This window comes from Passer montanus, unplaced genomic scaffold (assembly GCF_014805655.1).
Source record: "Passer montanus isolate IOZ18808 unplaced genomic scaffold, ASM1480565v1 scaffold1, whole genome shotgun sequence".
Lineage (NCBI taxonomy): Eukaryota > Metazoa > Chordata > Aves > Passeriformes > Passeridae > Passer > Passer montanus.
The window spans coordinates 7,658,853-7,679,303 of NW_024356504.1; the positions used below are offsets into that span (position 1 = coordinate 7,658,853).

General features: G+C 38.9%; 1 protein-coding gene across 2 annotated transcripts in view; it reads left to right on the plus strand.

Annotated features, from left to right (window-relative positions):
• Positions 1-420: 420 nt before the first annotated feature.
• The window catches only part of OLA1 (Obg like ATPase 1), a 92,304-nt gene continuing 72,273 nt past the window's right edge, over positions 421-20,451 (plus strand). The window contains exons 1-4 of one of the 2 annotated variants that reach the window (XM_039699176.1): positions 421-503; positions 720-820; positions 2,408-2,551; positions 11,405-11,532. In XM_039699176.1, coding sequence (XP_039555110.1) covers positions 720-820; positions 2,408-2,551; positions 11,405-11,532 — 373 coding nt within the window. In that variant the 5' untranslated portion in view covers positions 421-503. Of the gene's footprint in view, positions 504-719; positions 821-2,407; positions 2,552-5,060; positions 5,074-11,404; positions 11,533-20,451 lie in introns of those variants that run through there. The other variant, XM_039699185.1, reaches the window with a different exon arrangement.

Here is a 20,451-nt window from a genome sequence, read left to right on the forward strand (position 1 = left end):
GGATGACCTCATCATCTGCAACTCCCTGGAAGGAGCTTGTAGCCAGGCAGGGGTCAGCCAGGCACCCAGTGACAGGAATTAGGGGACATGGTCTTCTTCAGCTGTTCCTTGGAAGGTTTAGGCTGGACATGTGGAGAAATTTCTTCACAGAAAGGCTGATTAAACATTGGAATGGGCTGCCCAGGCAGGTGCTGGAGGTGTTTAAGGAAAGACTGACCGTGGCACTCAGTGCCATGGTCTAGTTGTCAAGGTGGTGTTTGGGCGCAGGTTGGACTCCATGATCTCGGAGGTCTTTTCCAAGCTCCTCGATTTGCGCACGCACTTGCGAGCAGCGTTGCTGCGGGCGCTCCCCGTCCGGCGGCAGCCGCTGCTGTCACTGCGGCCGGGCCGGGGCCGTGCCGCGCTGTCACTGCGCTTTCCCCCGCGGCTGCGCCGCCCCTTCCGCCGGCGCGTCCGCGTGCGAGGGCCCTGGCGCTGTTGCTCCGAGGCGGCTCCGTGCCGAGGTGAGCCGGAACCTCGGCCGCGGCCGGGACCGCCGCCTGCCCGGCCGCAGGAGCCCCGCACGGCCCCCGGCAGCCGCCGCCGCGCGGGTGCCTCTCCTCGGCTTCCTGGCGGCGGAGGCCCCGGCTGGGCCGCTGCGCCGTGCCGGGAGGGGACGGGGCGTGGGGGGAGCGCGGGGGTGTCGCGGGGAGCTCAGTGTGCCCTCCTTGTGCTTGCAGATGCCCCCGAAAAAGGGAGGCGACGGGGTTAAGTCGCACCCGATTATCGGAAGGTTCGGGACGTCCCTGAAGATCGGGATCGTCGGGCTGCCGAACGTAGGGTAGGTGTTCGGGGCTGACTGCTCAGGGATGCACTTCCATCTTTAGCTGGAAGTACTAGCAGGTGGAGCGGCGCAAAACTGGCAGCGATAGGCAGGTGTGTGCGAGTCTGGACAAGATAATAGGGAAGGGTTCAAAGAAAGGAAAAGTCTTAGTAATTGCTGAGTTTCATCAAACCCTATGTCTTTTGTCTCTCCTGTTTTCTTACTTCCACTGTTGTGTATGTGTAATGCATGTTTGCATGCAAATGCTTAGGCAAACGTGCACAACAAATTCCTTTTACATTTTGGGATGATGTGCGCAGGAAGGGGTTAATCATTCCATGTCAGTAGCAGTGAAGAGGACTTTCTTGTAACTTCTTCAGAGAAGAAGACTTCTCAGTGAGACAAGCCTGAGTGACAGTTTGGAAGAGATGATGGAATGTAATAATTGATTTCTGTCATGTTTCTCATCTCTAGTTGTTATGGCTCCTCACAGGAGCTATGCTTGAAAAGGAGGATGAACTGATTACCTGGAGGATATCCATGTGAAACTTTTTGGTGTTAATTTTTGTATCCTGTTTACTAAGAGGAGGTCTCAGCATTCTTTTTAAAGTCTTTAAATCTTTAACACATTCAATTGTGTGCATGTCTTAAAGCTGGAAGCACTGCTTTCTTATGTGTTCATTATAATTTATTTTATTTTTCAGGGTGTAGCTAAGATGTACTCCATAAAGGAAATAATTAGCTGTAGCATTGTACTGCATGTCAGTGGGGATAAATAGCATTTTCAACTATGTTATGATGTAACTTTCAAAGAAAATTGTTAGTGACTTTTGAGCATGTTGGCTGTATGCACAGCAGTTCTGATAATCACAACAACCTGAATATTTATTGTCGAAAATTTGGGAGCTAATAAATCAAGAATTGCTCTTTTGGCTTAATAAATGCCAGGTAACAAAGTAATCTGTTACTTGGTTGAAGGGAAAGTGTTCTCTTCCCCCCTGTAGAGTACTTGTAGGCTTGTTGCCACTGATACTTAACAAGGATGAAAATAGTGTGATACAGTTATACTTTATCTTCGTATGCACAAAATGTTATTGGTAACTGATTAACTGATGTGGTTTGCCTTTTGTGCCACTGTTTTTCCTCTTTTCATTGTTGACTTTTATTGCTTAGATACTGAAATTGTGTTACAATGTAAATAAATCTTAAGGAACAGCATAGGTGTGGAAAGGATGAGTCATAGAAAAACCAGGTAAAAAAAAAGTTTCAACCATCCTTATGGGTGTCTCACTGTGCTTGAAGAAAATGAGAAATGGCCAGTAGGGCTGTGCAGTGCTTTTGACTTAGAACTTTTTTTTTGGGTAACGTGTGTACAGTATATGTACCCAGGGGAATTTTAAAGGGCAGGGAAGAGAGGTAAGCATCACTGGGTTTCAGTGGGGCATTCCAGATGCATGTGTCTTCTTCTAGAATCAGGGGAGTGGTCAATGCTGTTGAACTAAATGGGAAACTCAGTATTACTTTGGGTTGAAACGTGGTTTAATCCAGTACTTTTAAATGCTTCTAAATTGAACTGCTTTAAGAGTGTTTGTATGTTATTTATAGGAAATCAACGTTTTTCAATGTGTTAACAAAGAGTCAAGCAGCAGCAGAAAATTTTCCTTTCTGTACTATTGATCCAAATGAGAGTCGAGTACCCGTGCCAGATGACAGATTTGACTTCCTGTGCCAGTATCACAAACCTCCAAGGTAATTCTTAATACCTTTCTGTAGTTAGGCAGCTGAAATAGTATTACTGAACCGAAACTTTTCATGAAAGTTTAATGCAACTATAATGTCTGGAAGTTTGTTACTGACATCTGTTTTAGAATGTGAAATTATGTGTCTACCTGGATTTTACCTTTCCCTTGCCCCTGATATGACCTTTGTTTTATAAGACTGGTAAATGTAGGAGCTCTCAGTCATTGCTCAGCACCATTTGGTGCTAGGTGTTCCTGTCTTTGAAGGTGGTTGCTCCCAGGTGCCATGGAGGATCTTCTGAAGAGATTTGGAAAACACAGTAGTGGACATACCTAACTTGTCATAAGGCTGCTCATTTGAAAGATTTCCACCTATACATTGAAACATTCAGAATATTGCATGTGCTATATGAAGCTAAACAAATATCTTTATGCATTATCCCTGCATCCTCAGTTATTTGGCAGTATGTTTGTGAGCAGTCTTTTGTGGCCGATTTTCTCTCCTTTCAATAGACTCTGCTACTTGTACATCTCTCCTGATTCTTTCATTATTCCAGAAATGTGTTCATTTTGTCACATCATCTCTTTTTTTTGCTATTGACTGTAATCTGCTGTGTATGTTCAGTGTGAGAACTCTTTTTGCTTGAACAGCAAAATTTAAGGTGGTTTCAGAAAACAGAAACTTAAATAGGGACTTGTGACTCATTAATTTTAGTTTGTAGTTACTTGCAGAGGTATCTTGAATCAAGTGAGTGTACATAAATCATAGGGCAAACTAGCGTGCATGTGTGTGCTTTTTTCCAACTCTCAGGCCTCAGTTTTAGAGCCAGATCTCACCCAGTTAAAAAAGATTAATTAGTTGCTAACCAAAAACCCATTTCCTGACTTAATTTTCAGGTCTAAGCAAGCTGTTTCCATCTGTAACTATTGTACAGCTTTTAAATACTGCACTAATATGAAGCTATTTGTTTAGGTGGGTTGTTTTAGCATGTTACCTTGTTTTTCCTGATCAAGTCAGTGTTAAGCATCATGGGTTACTGCATGGATCTTAAAACTGTTGAATTAGAGACAGAGCTTTCAGACTGTTGACTGTGCAGAAGTAATGAGGTAATAGCTTTTAAATTTTGTTGACAGTTTTCTTCTAACTTGTACTGTTGGTGCTGCTTTGGTCGTGTCAGTAATCCCTTTTTATTCTCACCTAGCTGTGAATGGCTACTCCCATATTAATAGTTGAAGTGACAAAGACATTCTTACCTCTTCCCTCACCCTGCCTTTGGCCATCTATCTTCACAGGGAGTGCTAAGATTGTAAATACTTGTATGTGTGTTCTCTGACTAGCAAATTCTCCTTCCCTCCCTCCCAACTCATTGCTCTAAAGTATTAATGAAAATAATATATTTTCTGTCTTTATTCAGTAAATATACTGAGTTTGTTAACAAGCTGGATAATCAGCCTTTATTTGAATGGTCTTTTGACTTTCTCCAGACATGTATCACTTAAAGCATGTGGGCATTAGTGGATAGTTATAGCTCCTGAGTTCACTTATGCTGCTTATATGATTTTTGTATTTCACTGTAAGAGTAATAAAGCAGAGATAATTAGTGATAGTCCAGTAGGATACTAGACTGAGGTAACTTAACTGGGCTGTTTGTGCTTGTCTGCCTCAGACTAACTCAGGAAAAGAAGGCTGTAGTCACAAAGATAGGCTACTGAATTGTAATTTAAATGTCTTAATTTCTCTCTATAGTCTTGATTTTGTTCTTCATCTTTATGTAATACATTCTGTGGTAATTTTCTACTTGTTTGGATTAGTAGATGTAATCCATCTGTGCACACAGAATGTTTATAAACAGTGAATTCTCTTTAAATTGGACTCTTGTCTAGCCTCAAGATTTTGTCTTTCAAAATCTAAAGCATTTGGGTTTTTATTTCCCATATGTTACACTTAGTTTTCACAGAACTGCAGTCATTGTTGGGAGATGGGGAAAAGTAAAAAGGGTGACTTTGTCTTAACTGAAATAATGTGTGAGAGGACAAAGTGATGTTGCCTTGGTGCCTGCTGGGAGCCAGCAGAGGGGAGAGGGCAGGGCTGGGCTGGCAGTTGCTGTCTGTGCCACGGAGCTGGGACTGCTCTGCTGCAGCTACACTGACTGTTGCAGGGGCATTGCTGGTGTGAGTTAGCTCTGCTGTTCTGCCATTGCAGGAAGAGTTGGCATCTTCAGGTACTGTTTGTTGCTTGAAGATCCATTCCTCTCTCCAAAAGAGGAGAGCCTCAGCTTCGTTGGGACTGCTGTGCTGTTGCTTGTTAGCCCATGCTGAAAACTGACTGGTATTAATTGGAAGTGCAAATGGTTGTAAATGAAATCACATAGGCAAAAATTTAGTGACAATTATCTACAGGTAAATCTGTACTTAATAGATTAAGGTACACTGGCAGAAGTTGTAACCTGTGCTTTTTTTCTTTCTGCAGCAGTGGGATGTATGTGACTGTTGACAATAAATAAATTGAATGATATAGACTGTACACAGAAGGTGGGCTCTAAGAACTTACAGTAAAAGCTGCTATGCTGTTGCCAAATGATATAGATAATTTCTTTGAGCTTTAGTGTTACTACTGCTTGCTTTTTGGCGTGAATGCAACTGTGGATACTAAAAAAATAAGAAACCTTAATATATTAAACACAATTCTGAATGCTTGTGATTTTAAGGTGTTTGTTTATTTTATGTTATTAACTTAATGTATGTATTTAAACAACTTATTTGTTTGTTATAAATTTCTCACAATATTCAGTGAAAACTCATTTGTACATTGTGCCCATGTGTAGCTTTCTCAGAAGGGAGATGGTTGATTTTTAATTTTGTTGTCCTGCAGTACAGATGCTTTCAAGCAAGGTTTTACAGACTGATGATTGGATTAGTTCCAGTTTAGTAACTGGAAAGAGAGTATTTTCTGTAGACTGATTCACTTCAGCAGGAACTAAAGCAGAAAGGTGTATTTCCCCACACCTATCCATGAATACTAAGTAGGTAGCAGAGGATGAGGTCTGCTAATTCTAATTTCTAATGGAAAAGAGATGTTTTTCATCTCAACAGGTAGCTCCTGACATGAAAATTATGACATGGAAGCCAGAAAGAGTTGCTCTGTTAACTGCAATTAATATTTTATTGGACACTGTGTTTTTAGGAGTGATAGGTATATCATATAAAAAAAGAACTGTGTGTGTAGTGCATCTGAAGAAATTTTAGTAACTTAATAAAAGCATTAATGAAGCTATTTTCTTGTGTATGTTTTGTTCTAGATTTAATTAAAGTGCTGCTTAATCACCTTAGATTTAGAACTACTTTTTTTAGTGTAAGTATGTCAAACTCATGTAATTTGAACAGTGATTTTTGTCCTAACTCACAAGTAGCTTGAAAGCCTCTGGGTGTATGTACCCAGCACTCTTAAGCCGTAGGTCCCCCAGCCTGTTGCCACAGTTGTGGTGTGCTGTGCCTGACCAGGAGATGTGCCTCGACACTGGAGTCCAGCCTCAAAATAATTTCCACCGAGGTGGTAGAGGAAATTGCAATTTTCTCTTTATTTCATTTATTTTGTGCCACAATAATCTCCTCACTGCCATTATTTGCATTTTTCTACTTTAAGTTACATGACTAACTAAAAGAAGTACTCAGGAAGAAGCAGTGTAAGCCTCAGGTAATTAACCTACAGCCTAACTGTAAGTAATTACACCCAGTGACTGCATTGGCTGATAGGAATCAGCCTGTCTGAAAATCTTAATGAAAAGGTGATTTTAAAGTCATACATTTCTGCTTCCTCCCTTGCTTAAAATCAAGTAATATTATAAGCAGGAGTGAGTCGAGAGAAGGGGTGAATCAAACAACTTAAAAAGTTGTCAGGATTTGTTTCATTCCTTGTTTGCAGCTGTGAGCTGCCTTGCACATGTGTACACAAAGCCTATTGCAACCACAAATGTTTCTCTCCCACCTAGACTATTTCGGATCTATCTTGGATGTCCTTTTCAAACTTAAATTTTAAGGCAATTTTGGTTATCTCAAAGGATGATAATACCTGAATTACAGCTACCCCTCTTCAACTCCAGCACTGTGCATTATACTTCAGGATCTCTGTCTTTTTTGTCAGCAGATTGCTGACAAATGCATTGTCAGATTGTTCTGCATTGCAGATTGATAAAATTCATTAATTTTGATCTTTACTGCTCAAGTGATGGTTACTGAACTAAATCTGAGTAAATCCCATTGCTGTCTAGATCAGGAAATTCTTCTCCAATATTAACTGAAAGTTCCCTTGAACTCATTGTAGGATAGCATATTCAGGTACACGATAAAGTTTTAAAGTAAAAAAATTACATAATCAGTTGCTGGAAAGCATTTTGTAGAAACCACATCAGCAGTGGGACTTTCTGAGGGACATCATGTGGGACTTGGGCTGTGTTTAAGAAGAGCATTTATCTAAATGGAAACCACCTGTAGTTTCTAAGTGAGAGATCAATGACTTAGCAGGCTAGAACTCTTAACATATCAACATCTGTAAAATAATGCTTTTTTTTACAGAAAATTGCTGGAAATTGGTAACTATATCCTGTTGTTAATGTTCTTTTTCCTTAGGTGTTACTAAGTTTGCCTTCTCTTCAGTTTGTTCTGAACCTGTGTAAATCAGCTGGGCTGTGATGTGTGTTCTAGCTTTACTTATTTGTCAGCAGTGAATGAAAAATCTTAGGTAATGGTGACTTGAGCCATTTTTTCTGCCTGATAAGAGAAGGCAAAATGTAATAAGTTGTATTTTGTTGGTGTAATAACTTACTGAATAGTTTGAGAATGCAGGTGTTTGGTATGTACAGGACACAGAGCATGTGTTGTAATCCACATTGAGTCTCTTACCTTCTTATAATTCATATAAGCACAATTTAATTAGCAGATTTTTCACTTCTGGTTCATGTGCCATTAAGTTCAAGTCTTGTTTGTTAGTACCATGGATAAAATGCTATTAATTAAATAATTCTTGCGTAGAAATGACCAGGGTTCATCTGTGGTATCTAGTTCTATGGAAATAGATTCCCTTAACTGCCCATGAGGGGTTTTGCTTACATTGGTCAAAACTGCTTGCAAGATTGATTGGGGGAGCTGTAACAGTCTCTTGGAAGGGAGTTCCAAACTGTTCTGTGTGGAAATGAGCCAAAAATAGCAGTGAGGACAGACTGAGAGTTGAATGGTTCTCAAAGAGATTGCCACAATATACATGTTCTCTTTCTGTGTTGCTGCTTGTACTTCAGGTCATTTGTGAATGGTAACAGATGACCGACTCTTAAGTTGTATGAATTTTCAGGAAGGAAGGAAGGATTTCTCTTGTCTGCAAAATATGTAACCCTATGGATGCTGCGGTGTTTCATTCCTGGAAATGCCCTAACCACCGGACTGCAAAACTGTGCTTTATCTGGCCCAGTGAGTCTTGTGCTCTTTACTGCATGGTTGCTCGTACAATGAAGGTGGTACACTAACACAAACTCAATGCTAATGCTTTTTGAAGTGAGGTAAAAAATCCCTGGTCAAGGATTAAACCTGTGGTTAAAATATAGAGATACTTCTGGATTTGGTGTTCTGTTTCGTATTATAAATCTTTGTGACATGCTTTATGGTGGATTGGTGTAGCACTGATTTGTACAAATGCTCAGTTGATGCCACCTGTTCCTGATGATCATTTGAGGCTCAGTGACATTATGCTAATACTGACTAACGAATCTTAGGAAATGGAAATTAATTTGTTTAGAGGAGGAGAAAAAAAGCAAAATGCAGTTAAGTCTTCAATAAACCATATTTAAGACATACGGTACTTTCCCCTCATTCTGTGCAGTGTTCTCTCATTATGTAGTTTCATAATGTTGACTCCTTGTCCTTCAGAGTACAGGCAAGTGTGACTAGCTTGTGCCTTTTTCTATTTTTCGGTGTGTTCATCTTTCTACCATGAAACCATGAAACAGAGATTTAAGCCAGGAAAGGTGTCTGCCAGTGGGAATAGTTTTAATTTGCTTGGAATGTGAGCTTTGTGGTACCCGAAGTGAAGGTGAGAAGGCGCCCTGGAAACCCACACACTTCAAAGGTCTCTTGCTTGTGTTACTCTACTGTGAAAGAAATGTGCTGGGGTTTTCTTTGCATTGTGTAGCAAATGAGGTTGATTCTGGTGATAAGAGTGCTCATCTGCATATGAAGGTATCTGTCTTGCCCTGATGTGGCGTCTTTGTAGTGAAAGTGTGAATTGTTCTGATGGCTGGCCAGGAGGTTAATCCTACCAGAAAGGTGAGAGGGGAGAATAGACCGTTTCTTAGCCCACCTTTGTTTTCCTTAAAACACGGTTTAAAATGACAATGGAGAAGTGCTTTAAAGAGTGGTGTCTTTCTGGCTTGCTGCTGAGTAGTTAAATGTCAAAAAGCAAGGACTGGGAAGTTGCCTGCAGTTTCTTCTGAAGTATGTTGGTTCTTGTATCAGGCAAAAGGAGTTACTGGATTAATGCATTAATATTTACTGGTTTCTGTCTTCAGAATGTGAGTTATTCTTCCTAGTGTCTTAGATAAGGATTTGTTCTGAGTTTGTGTACTGGTAGTTAAAAAAATATAGTGCGACAAAAAAGTGAAATTTGCAAAATTGGTTTACTTCAGAGTGTACTTATATTCGTGTACTTTTGACTGCATTCCACAGCATTAACTTGCAGCACACAATATCTGTCTTCCCAAGGATGGGCCCTTCTTTTCATGGGCCTAGTGAAGTTTAAAGTCACTATTGTGTTACCTGAATGTAAGAAACATACTGTATTGTGTTACATAATTCTTTCTTTCTAAGTACATCACAAAGATATTAATTAATTGGAGCATTTCAATAAGTTGCTAATGTATTATACCTGACAGGTTTAGTGACACTTTGAACTTCCCCTTGGTGAGCAGAAAGATGTTGTCCGGATCTTGTATTGTGAAATTATTTTACTTGAAATAAATAATTTTTCTTTGGAAGTGTTAGAGCAAGGTTGAAAACAAAACCTTTAGGTCACCACTCTTCCAGAAATAATTGATGTTCCGTACTCAAATTCTAGTGAATCATATCTCCCCAAATTAGAGAGTTAATTTGAAGTGAGGAAGCGCATCTGCTGATTTTTTTTTTGCAGTCAAATGAAAGTGGGGTAGCACCAGAGGAAATAAAGTTGGAATTGTGTTTTGTTCTACCTAAGTCAGTTGCTCAGAACAGGGACAGTGATCCATAGATTTCTGTAACTGCATTTTTTTCTGAGTTATAGCTGCCATACCAGGCACTGTGATGAGACAGGTGGAGTTTCCTGCTGTTACAGATCTGACAGAAATCATGTTGTCAAATATTCAGTATTTGAAAACACATATTTTTCAGCAAGTTGTCACACTAATAAAAATAAAGCTCAGTTTGGGCTGTGGACAATAACGATTTCAGAAGTGTAATACTGCCTAGAAGATTACTGGCTAGGTTATCCCTTAGCCCTCAATTCCCACTTTTGTGGTTGCTTCTGTCTGGGGACAGCACTGCAAAGGTAGGTCTTTGGAAAAGGCATCTTAAGGTGGACCACAGAATTGATATCTTTGGATTTGAATCTCATGTTGAAGAACACTCACCATAGAACAGGGGGAGTGCTTTCCAGATCAGCTCTATTCCCCCATGCTGCCTTGGGGTGCTCACACCCCTCTCCTTGGGGCTGTGTGGAAGCTCTGGGTTTGGGACTTTGCTGCTGTTGGGACTGCCAGTAAAATGGTGAGCTGCTGCATTAGTCCTAGCATAGTGCTTGTGAAATATGAGGGTGATGGAGTGTTTGATGGGAATGAACTACTCTTCCACCATTTATTTTGGAGCCATCAGGCTGGAGATCTTGAGCCTGTGGTGTGCAGTTTCTGGTCTTTTGCAAGTGGGGGATTTGCAGCATTTCACTGTGGTTCTGTCTCTGCCACTGTTAATGATGATGGTGTTAGTTGCATAGAGCATATGAAGGTTCTTTTAGGTAACACCTTATCACAAAGTTTTAGTGATTTCTTGAGGTTCTTTCCTGATTTAGCTGGATTTTGAGAAGTAATTTGGTTTAGAGTGTACATGAAAAGTTTAATGCCCATTAAGTTATTTGTTAATTTTTTAACAAGTTGAGAATTTGTGGAGTATAGAAAGTTTGCACTTTATAAATTTCCCATAATTTAAAAGCTTTTTTCTGGTTTTTGTCAGCTAATTTGAACTTAATGACTATTCTGTCGTTGTGTATAAAATGTCATATGAACATGTCTGCTTGATCCTTTGCTGTCCACTATGGTGGAAGACATCACAGCTATTTATATTATAATACCATCTTAACTTATCTGCTTTTTTTTTTTTTCAATTGTTTGCATTACTCTGGTCACTGCTAATTTTAATCAGCACTGTATTTAAAAAAAAGTGCTCTTTTGAGCAAGTTGCATAACCTGCTGAACTAAATGGTAACCTTGGAGGTTTGCAATAGCAGAGTGCAATGGCCTTTTGTGTTTTATCCTTTTGGCCCTGTGAAAACTGTGCATTACACATGATGTATTTATGCCTCAGCCTTCCAGGCCTGCTTGACTATTGTATAGTTGTTTGTATGATTCCACACTTCAAAAGTAATTGACTTCATTTTACATAAATATTTACAGAGAACTGAGAGAATAGATGTTTTACATGGGATGGAGGGAATTTTGTTTTATGCATTCCACACTGTGATGTTTAACTTGTTCCTGAAAAGAAGTGTTGGATTGTCATGTTCTGAATTTATTTTTGTGCCAAAAATGTTGGCTAATATGCTTTAGTAATGAAATTTCTAACTTTTATATTTCAGCAAAATTCCAGCATTTCTGAATGTGGTGGATATTGCTGGCCTTGTGAAAGGAGCCCACACTGGACAAGGCTTAGGAAATTCCTTCTTGTCTCACATTAACGCCTGTGATGGGATCTTTCATCTGATGCGTATGTAAACTTACATGTTTTCTCTAGCTTAAGGACAGCATTGTTGTACTGTAATTAAGAACTGTGGAGCAAATATCCATTACAATTCAACTTCTACTATTCAATTCAAAGCCATCAGGTTTTTCCAGCCAAGACAATCCTCATCCTCTGCTAAGTAACAGGTATGCCTTTCTTCATTAGCCTTGTACTGAAGACTTAAAAAGAAACTGGGTTTTTGGAAATCTGCAGTAATGAGGTTTCATTTTCTTTTGCTGGCAGTGCATGGCAGTTTGTCTAATTTCATGAAGAAGGAAAAATGGAATGTGTTAATAAATGACAGAAATGGAAGTAGAAATCTGCTGCTTTTGTAAATCCTTAAACTTTCCAGATCTGGAGAGGATGAAGTTTCTTGTGGCCTTTTGCCAGGGTTTGGTCCAAGTTCCTGATGATCTGTGTAGCTTTGGGAACCAGTGCCCTGAAACCATTTGCCAGTTTTCAGCCTGGTGGGTGGACACTGAACACTGAGTCTCTGCAGTCACAGTAGAAAGTGACTTAAGTAGAAGCCAGGCAGGCTGCTCCTGTCCAAGGGTAATAGGCAGGGGACTGGAGGGTGAGACTTGTATACCAGCAAGCTGGAAAGGAGGTGTTGTTGAAGGTGAAGAGAAGATAAGAATTATAAAATGTTGGTAGGAAGAGCTGTAACAGGAAGTGATCTGGGGATTGTGCGTTTTCAAAGCATGAAAAATTTAGTGTTTGGTTTCACTTTGATTTGATCTGGAACACATTTTCACCTTCGAGCACTGAAAGTGTTGCTCCCTGTCTTTGTGCTGATGTGATACACACTACTACTGCCTGTGGTAATGGCCAGCATGGGAAGCAGAGTCCTTCAGAGAATTGGACTTTTTGTTTTTGATGGTTGCCAGAAGCAGTTCACTGGGGATTTGTGGTGTAGACTTCAGTCAGGCATGCAGAGCTTGTATTGAAGAAAGGCTTGTTAGGCTTTGACTTAGCTTGGTTCAGTTGGTAATTTTGCAGAAAGCAGTTTGAGAATTAACCAAGTTGTATTAATTAAGGTAACAATAGGTAAGAAAGTGGCTTCATAGGAATGGAGTTGAGTGTGGTGACACCAACTTTGGGTAGCTCAGCAAAGGTATTTTATAGTTCTAGGCTGAAGGGTTTGATCCTGTTTTCTTTATTTATTGAGGATGTGTTAAACTGAGTTTTCTTTAGGACAGAAGATATATTTGTTATTTTTTTAGCTGCCATGACACAATACACTGTTGTTAAGTCTTTGTGTTCCGAGATGTTTTTTGGAGAAGGCTGTTGCCTGTCAGTTCATCCACCACAAGTTGCGCACGTGAGCTCTTACATGCCATAAAGCTGAGGAGAAATTCTGTTTCCACCTGCTAATTCTTTACTTTCTTTACTTCATTTAAAAATAGACAATACTCACATGTTGAAATGGCTGCGAATTTTCAGTCTTCCAATTTCCATATCCTTGTTAGACTGTTACTTTTCCTGGTATATATATATAGTTTTGATTAAATCAATAAAAACATTGCTTATGCATCTAAGGTATATTGTATATATGCAAAGAAACAGGCCACACAAGGCAACCACACATGGTAGGGTAACAGGACAGGTAAAAGGAGAAGTAAGTTTGTTTTGAGCACCACTGGTTTTTTATACATGATTAGTGACACTATGGAGTAGATTCTTGTAGCTCAGCAAAAAAGGAATTAAGTTTTCCCCTGCAGAATAGAGCAATCCATTCTTGGGTTTTGATACTTTCTGTAGATACTTTTTTTCTGTAAAAATTCACAAACTGAAAATGCTGATACTTATACTAAACCAGTTGGTCTCCATACACTTAAAAGGAAGAATTTCAGATGTTATCCCAGTTTCGTAGGGCTAGGGGCCCTATACTTTGGTCACACCCAGTTCTGAAAACCTCAGATATACTTGCTTGCTTACTTACTGGCTGAGTGAATGTGGGAGTTAATTTTGAAATGGTTGTCTGTCCTGGATAGTGATGTTTGCAGTCCCACAGTAACCTGGCATGTGCTTTAAGGTATAGCTTTGTACATCTTCCAAGTTTCATGGTTTAATTTGGAGCATTTCTGACAGTTCTGTTCTCCATGTTTCAGGTGTTCTGCAGTTTTGACTGAAGCAGCAGTGTTTTGTGTGGTGACAGAAGGCAGGCTGTTTGAAGGTTATCATAGTGTTTCTTCCCCAGTTTAATGGCTTTAGCCACCTTTCAACTTTTATGGCAGATCAGTCACAAATACTTGTAGAAAATTACTTTCTTTGTATGGTGAACTATAAATGGCAATTTTGTTACAAGTGTAAATTTACAAATTACGCTTAAACAATGCTCCACTGAGGAAAATGGTAGATATCAGTATTTAGTCACTGCTCTCTGTCAAGTTTTTGACCCTATTGGGTGTTAAGTAGCCAGAGCTCTTCATGGTTTTGAATTTCTCTTCCCACTGATATTCTGCAGTCCTAGTTTTCTAGAAAATATATTCCACATTTTTCTCTTATTTTTATTTTCTTTAATGAAATCCAGTCTTTCTCTTCAAAGGTACAGAAAATGAGAGAAAGCTTGTCTGTAAAAGTACTTTGCTATCAAATGCTCCTTTTCAATTAATAAAAAACCATTAGAGTTGGATGCCCAATGTTTGATGCAGGGCAGGCAGCGCTGGGTTTTGCGGAAGAGCCTGGGAGCTCAGCTGTGCCATCCCCTGTGTGCCAGTCCTGAGCGGATCCTGTGAGCTGCCTGCGGTCCTCGGTGCTGGGGCACTGCAGGCACCGAGGGCTGCAAGTGCTTCTGGAAGTGCTCCGATTTCGCAGCACAGGCGCTCCAGCTGCCTTTTAGCAGGATGGGGAGTTTGGTGGCTGATAATCCGTGAAATCTTGTTCTTTGTGGTAGGAGTGAAAGAGCTGTGAAGCTCGGTAAACATCCCCTGCGGTCTCGGAAGTGACTGGTGTGACCAATGCCCGTGGGTTCCTAGAAAGCTTTAATTGCTTTGACTCCAGTTTGATGTTTGTTAAAACTGGAAATGCTTAGTCCACCCCCTGGTTCTGCCTCCTTCAGGGTTTTAGGTAACTTCTAAAGCTATTTGTCATTACTTAAAGCTTTGATAGCTATGAATCATGTCAGTTGAGTGTAGTTTATTCTTTCTTGGAAAAAGCACTAATCAAAACTGAGTTTGACAATGTTTTTGCTGATTTTTGCTCAGCATTTAAAATTAAGTTGACTTAACTATTTTTTTACCATCATGAAGGTTAATGGTAACTTTTAGTAATACTGCCAGTGTTTTGATTTGCCCACAAAAATCAAAGTGATGTTAAAGTTATTTAACTGAGTAAGATGCATCCTCTTTTTTTCATTGTTTTTTTTTGACTTCCAGTAAAAATGTGTGTATTTTCTATATGAAGATGCTAATCATCATAAAGTTATTTAACTGAATAAGATACATCCTCTTTTTTTCATTGTTTTTGACTTCCAGTAAAAATGTGTGTATTTTCTATATGAAGATGCTAATCATCTGTAGCTTTTATATGCTTGAGGCATGATGTATTTTCCCCCCATGTTCTCTAAGAAGAAACCACACCTGCTGATTGCTGCTCCTGGAATCTGACTGCTACTGAGAGGAGGCAGTGAGGATATCACTTGGCCACACTCCACTGCACAAACATTTCAGTGAACAAAGTATGACTTACATCTCATCCGCATGTGTGTTCTGTGCTTTGGGAATCACAGTGGCTCAGATTATGCAGCTGTAGCTTGACTCTGTCACTTCTAATATCTGAATAATGTGTCAAAATTCACCTTGAAATGATGTTAATATATCTGTCTTAGAAAAAGTGGTATTGTCTTTGACATATTTTGGTTCAAATTTTTGAAGATGGTTTGGTTTTGTTTTATATTACTAAGTGCAATTGACACCTGTTAAAAAAGCGTTGCCTGTTTACAAATACAAATAGTTCACTGCTAAGCTACCAGAGTTTAAAAATAGTCTGTACATATCAAACTTGTTAGTGTTACACTATTAAGACGTATTGATATATGCTATTGAGTAGATGATAGTTCCTATTGAAATTTTATCTCCTTATTTATTGTTAGAGCAACTGAATTAAAGTTTAATAAAATATTTGCAATGGCTCATAGTTCAGCTAAACTTTCGGTTGGCTTTCAGTAACTTCTCCATATTAAATGCAGAAATGGTGAAAGCTTTCAAATTAAACTGGCAGTTGTGTCTGTGTATTAATCTAGTGCTTTTGGGTTTTTTCTTTGTAGATTTTTTGGAGATTTTTTCGGTCAAATATTGTACAGTGTTTAATTTTTGAGAAAAGACTTCACATAGGTGATTTTTCTAATCACAGAGTTATGAAAATGGCATTCCTCTACTCCTTTTAGCGGAATCATCCCTAAAATTGAAATAATTTGTATTTGCAGTTTTAAAATTTCAGTGCAAGAACATGGAAAGAGACTTGGGATAAAGGCTTAAAAAGCGGTTGTTTGTAGAAGGATCTGAAGAGCAGAAAAGAGCTCTGTGTGTGCTTTGGAGACTAGTACGTTATTGTCCAAAATGTTGATAGTGGAATTAAAGGACCAGGGTGGGATTCTTGTCAATCTTCTCTCATGAAGTTTCAATTACTACTACTTTGAAATCTACTGGCAGGAGAGAGGGAGACATTTTGTACGCCAGCATCCTGTTTGATAGATCAGTGCCAGTGCAGGATCAACTGGCTTAGTTTGGCTGGCTGTGGAAAACTTTGAACTAATCAGATTTTTCACTTAGCCAAGAAGGCCAGTAACCTGTTATGCTGAAAAATTGCAGAAGAACATTGCAAGATCTGTTGTCATCCTTGAACATAATGTTAGTGTGTTTGAGATGCAGGAAATCGCGTTATAAAATCACCCTAATCTCCTGTACATTGCTGGTGTTTCTTTTCTTCTGGTGTGTGTACATGAGTAAAATTTGAGGGTTTGTACCTCAGAGCTGTTCACAGTATTCTGTTTGCAGCTTCGTCTCCAGCAGAGGAGTGAGTTTGTTTTCCTGGGCATGTGGCTGCAGATCATGGAACAGGTGCTGGAAAATTGTCATCACTGTAGTGAGTTAGCCTTTGTCTTTATTGAACAGTAAATTTATTGCCAGACTAAATGAAAGTGATACCTGAGCTTTAATCTGTGTTCCTCTAAGGCCAGGTGGTTACACTTTAAAGCACAAATAAACTCAGGTAAGTGTTAAAATAGGTTTCATTTAGAAATTTCTCACAAGTAGTTGTTCTGAGAGCTGAACAAGCCTCCACAAATATATGTATATTATGAGCAAAGATTTATATGTATCATATTAATCCATGATAATAAAATATCTCTCAAGGATATACTTTACTTCTTCAGATAGAGCTGTGCATGTTGAAACATTGTTATTAATCAAACAGTCCAAAATTTGTTTTATGTTGAGGTTGCCTCTTGATGTAACAAATTGAATTTTTATTGTAGTGTACCTAGGAGGTTGCAGTCTCAAATATTGTAAAGTATGTAATTTTATTTAATTACTTATTCTCATTGAGAAGGAAAATTACTGTTCTTGCGTTCTTGTGTAGCCTTTATCATAGCTTGATAATGCTAGATTTGTTAGTGTCACGCTGATTGAAGTGACAGTGGATTTTGGAACCCACTTTGTCATTCATCTTTAGCATAATATCCTATGCCTCTTTATGTCCAGTTTCTTTTTTTTATCAGAACAGATGAAAACATAAAATTTCCTGTCTAAAGTCCACCACCCTTACTAGAGTAGCAGCATCTAATGCCATTCTATTTATAGATGGAACTTGTTAAGTTTCCTCAGCAGGGACTTAAAGCTATGACCTCGCAGGCCAGAAACAGGAGAGCTACCTACTGAGCTACAAGGGCAATCTCTCAATTCTAAAGAATACATAGAAAATTTCTAATATACTGTACTGTGAGTCATAAAGTACTTGACCAGTAAACCCTCCCTCCCCTGAGAATAAAGACCAGGCAGACTGTCTTTACTGACTCATTGCTATTATTTGACCTACGACTACTTTTATTACAGTTCTGTGTGTGTGATTTGGCAGTGTGTAATTGCTATTTAGGCAATGCAGATGAGTTTTTCTTCTGTAATACTTCAAAGAAATTGTCAATGTGTGATAGAGTTGGGGTGTTCAGGTGACTGTTTGTGAAATACACGTGTACCTGTTTGAGTGGGTGTCTTTGCTGATGGTGTAGAGTATCCTGACTTCTTAAAAACAGTGATAGTTTAATAATTTATGAATTTTTTTTTTTTTGCTGTTTCATGGCCTTCCTTGAAAGCTTGAAGGGAAAAGTACTGCAGATGGATTTTTTTTTCTAATGTTTCTAGTGTTTTTGTTTTCTATTATTAAATGTTTGCCTGTTTTCCTTTGGTCAGAGGAAGGCTACCTCAGAAAATATAAAGTAACAGTTCTTTGCAAAAAGATAATTGGTTGTTTTCACTTCAGTTAGCTTCATGATTGTGTCAGAAAGGTGAGTAATCTGTAAACTGAGAATATTGTAGCATCCCTTTCAGAAAGTTGCTTTTGTGAAAGCGTTGGGTTTTTTAAAAAATGCTTTTGATAAAGTGTTGTTTTGATTTTTATTTTAATGCAGAGTTTTAAGGAAAACTTTAAATTGATTGGGGAGGTTCCTTGAAGCACTTCTGTTTCTCAGTTGAGTTGTAGATGGCTGTGCTTCCTAGCACAGCTGAGGGCATGGGCAGTAGGAGTTTGCTCAGGGGCTCTTTATCGCTGTCCCTTGTTGCTTTGGAGTTGAATCTGCAAGTGAGTCAATGGCCAATGAGCTGAGGTGATAATTTCCTTCAGTATTAAAATAGACAAGGAGCAGTTTACATATCTGATTGCTGTGTACTGAACAGTGGACTAACTACTGCAAATGAAGACCAGGAGGAACCTGGCTTTGGGTTTCTTATTCTGGCTCTAAGTTAATTATCCTAGACAAACTAAACAAAGCTTCTGGGTTAGTTAAGATATGCTGTTGTAAGATATAATTAATATATATACCCCCTTTTTGTTCTGTGTCAAGCAAATTTCCGAGATCCTTGGATTGTCAGTTTAGAGTTCCTTTGTCTTTGCCTGTGAGAGTTTATGAGACTCTTTAATAAACTGACAGAAAATGCTCTGGTTCAGTTTCCTTTCAGAATTGCTGTTAATGGGAGCTGCCTGGTTTCTACAGTAACCAAAATGCTACTTACAGAAAAATAGTTGTACCTTTCCAAGTCATACATTGTGCCAGACTTGCACACTGGATGGGAAGGTCTTCTCCGAGCTGAAGCGGCTCCATACTCCGACACCTTTTCTCATAGATTAGCTGCCTCTTGGTTCTGTGCTCTTGGAACTGCTTGTGAAACCATGTAGTAAAAGGGAGTTTGGGTCTTTAAAATAACCATATTCTTCTTGCGAGTTATTTTAAAAATAGGTCATTTCTCAAATCAGATTAAATATGTAATACAGCAAATAGTCATGCTGTTCTAGCTGAGGGAGCTGAGATTGGTAGGATGAAAAATGTTTGTAAAAAGGCAGCCATAGGAAATATGCCAGTTACATAATTTTTTTCCCCCCATTTTCTTCTAAATTTACAAGACTTAGGGATGTTTTCTTTCAAACCTTGCCTGTTGCCCACTGGAATCTGAAGAAATCTGACTTTCTTATGACTATTATTTATGCTGAGATGTTATTGAGATGCAGGGTTTGGTTGCAGATGTGCCTTTGTGCTGTTGTAATGCTGAAGTATTGATGTGGAAATCTGCTGGCTTCTTTTGGGGAGCCTTCAACAAAGACAGTTGCTATGTTTTCAATATGCTTTCCAGACTTTCTCTTCTGTTCTGATGAAGTCCAGCTTCACTTTGGGTGAAGATGAAGTTTTGCTTTTCTACTTGGGTTTACAATGAGTTATGTATTAGTTATCAATGGCATCTCAGCAAAAATACCTACGGCCTGGTTTTTGCTCAATTTGGAATTTTTCACTCTTGTATTTGCTTCACACAGTTTCTCCCAAATATTTTTTAGTGTATTTCAAGATGAATTTTTATTCTGGTATCTTCTGTGGAGAACAGAATTAGCAATGGGCTGGATTTAAATGCTGGATGTTTATCAACAGTAGTTGCAAGAACTGCTTTGGGAACTGTTGTTTTTAGGTTTGATGCCAGGGAGGTCTTTAGTCTCAAGCAACACCTTGGAGCCTCTGTGCCTGGAGACAATTAACAAAATACCAAGCCAAACATTTATTTGTTTTTGCGAAATACCTCTGAAATGCTACTTTCAGTACTTATTTTAGATTTTGCAGTTAAAGTGAAACATCATCTGTTGTTGATAAAATAGCAAGAAGATTCTTCAGAACCTCAGTGTTTCTCATTAGGTATGTAATTAAATTTCTGCGTATTCAAGTAATACATGATTAATTTGTTTTCTTTAAAGTTAGTTTAAAAGACTCTTTACAAAATCAAACAACATCCCTTCTTCCTTCTCTCTGCCTTTAAACTTGTAAAATATGTTTGAGCATAGGTTTGCATTTCAGTACTAGCCTAGATAGCTGTTACTGAGGTAACAGTTCCTTGACACTTTACTGAATATTTTTATGCACCCAAGCTTTGGTAATTTGATGTGAGAATTATTATCTCAAAGCCAAATAGCAGCAGGAATGGGAAGTCGAGTGTGTGAAAGAGTTACAGATGGGGGGAAATGTAGAAGTACAGGAACTTGTGCTACCTGAGAGGGATTGCTTGCTTTCAGACAAAATATGTAAAGAAGCAGAGAGAAGCCAAAAGTTGGGCTGTTTAAGACTCTGGGTTGGTTTCTGTGAAGTGTCAAAAAGCAGAAAAATTAATCCCATGAACATCACCATAGAAATTGTGTGTGTGTGTGTAGTGTACA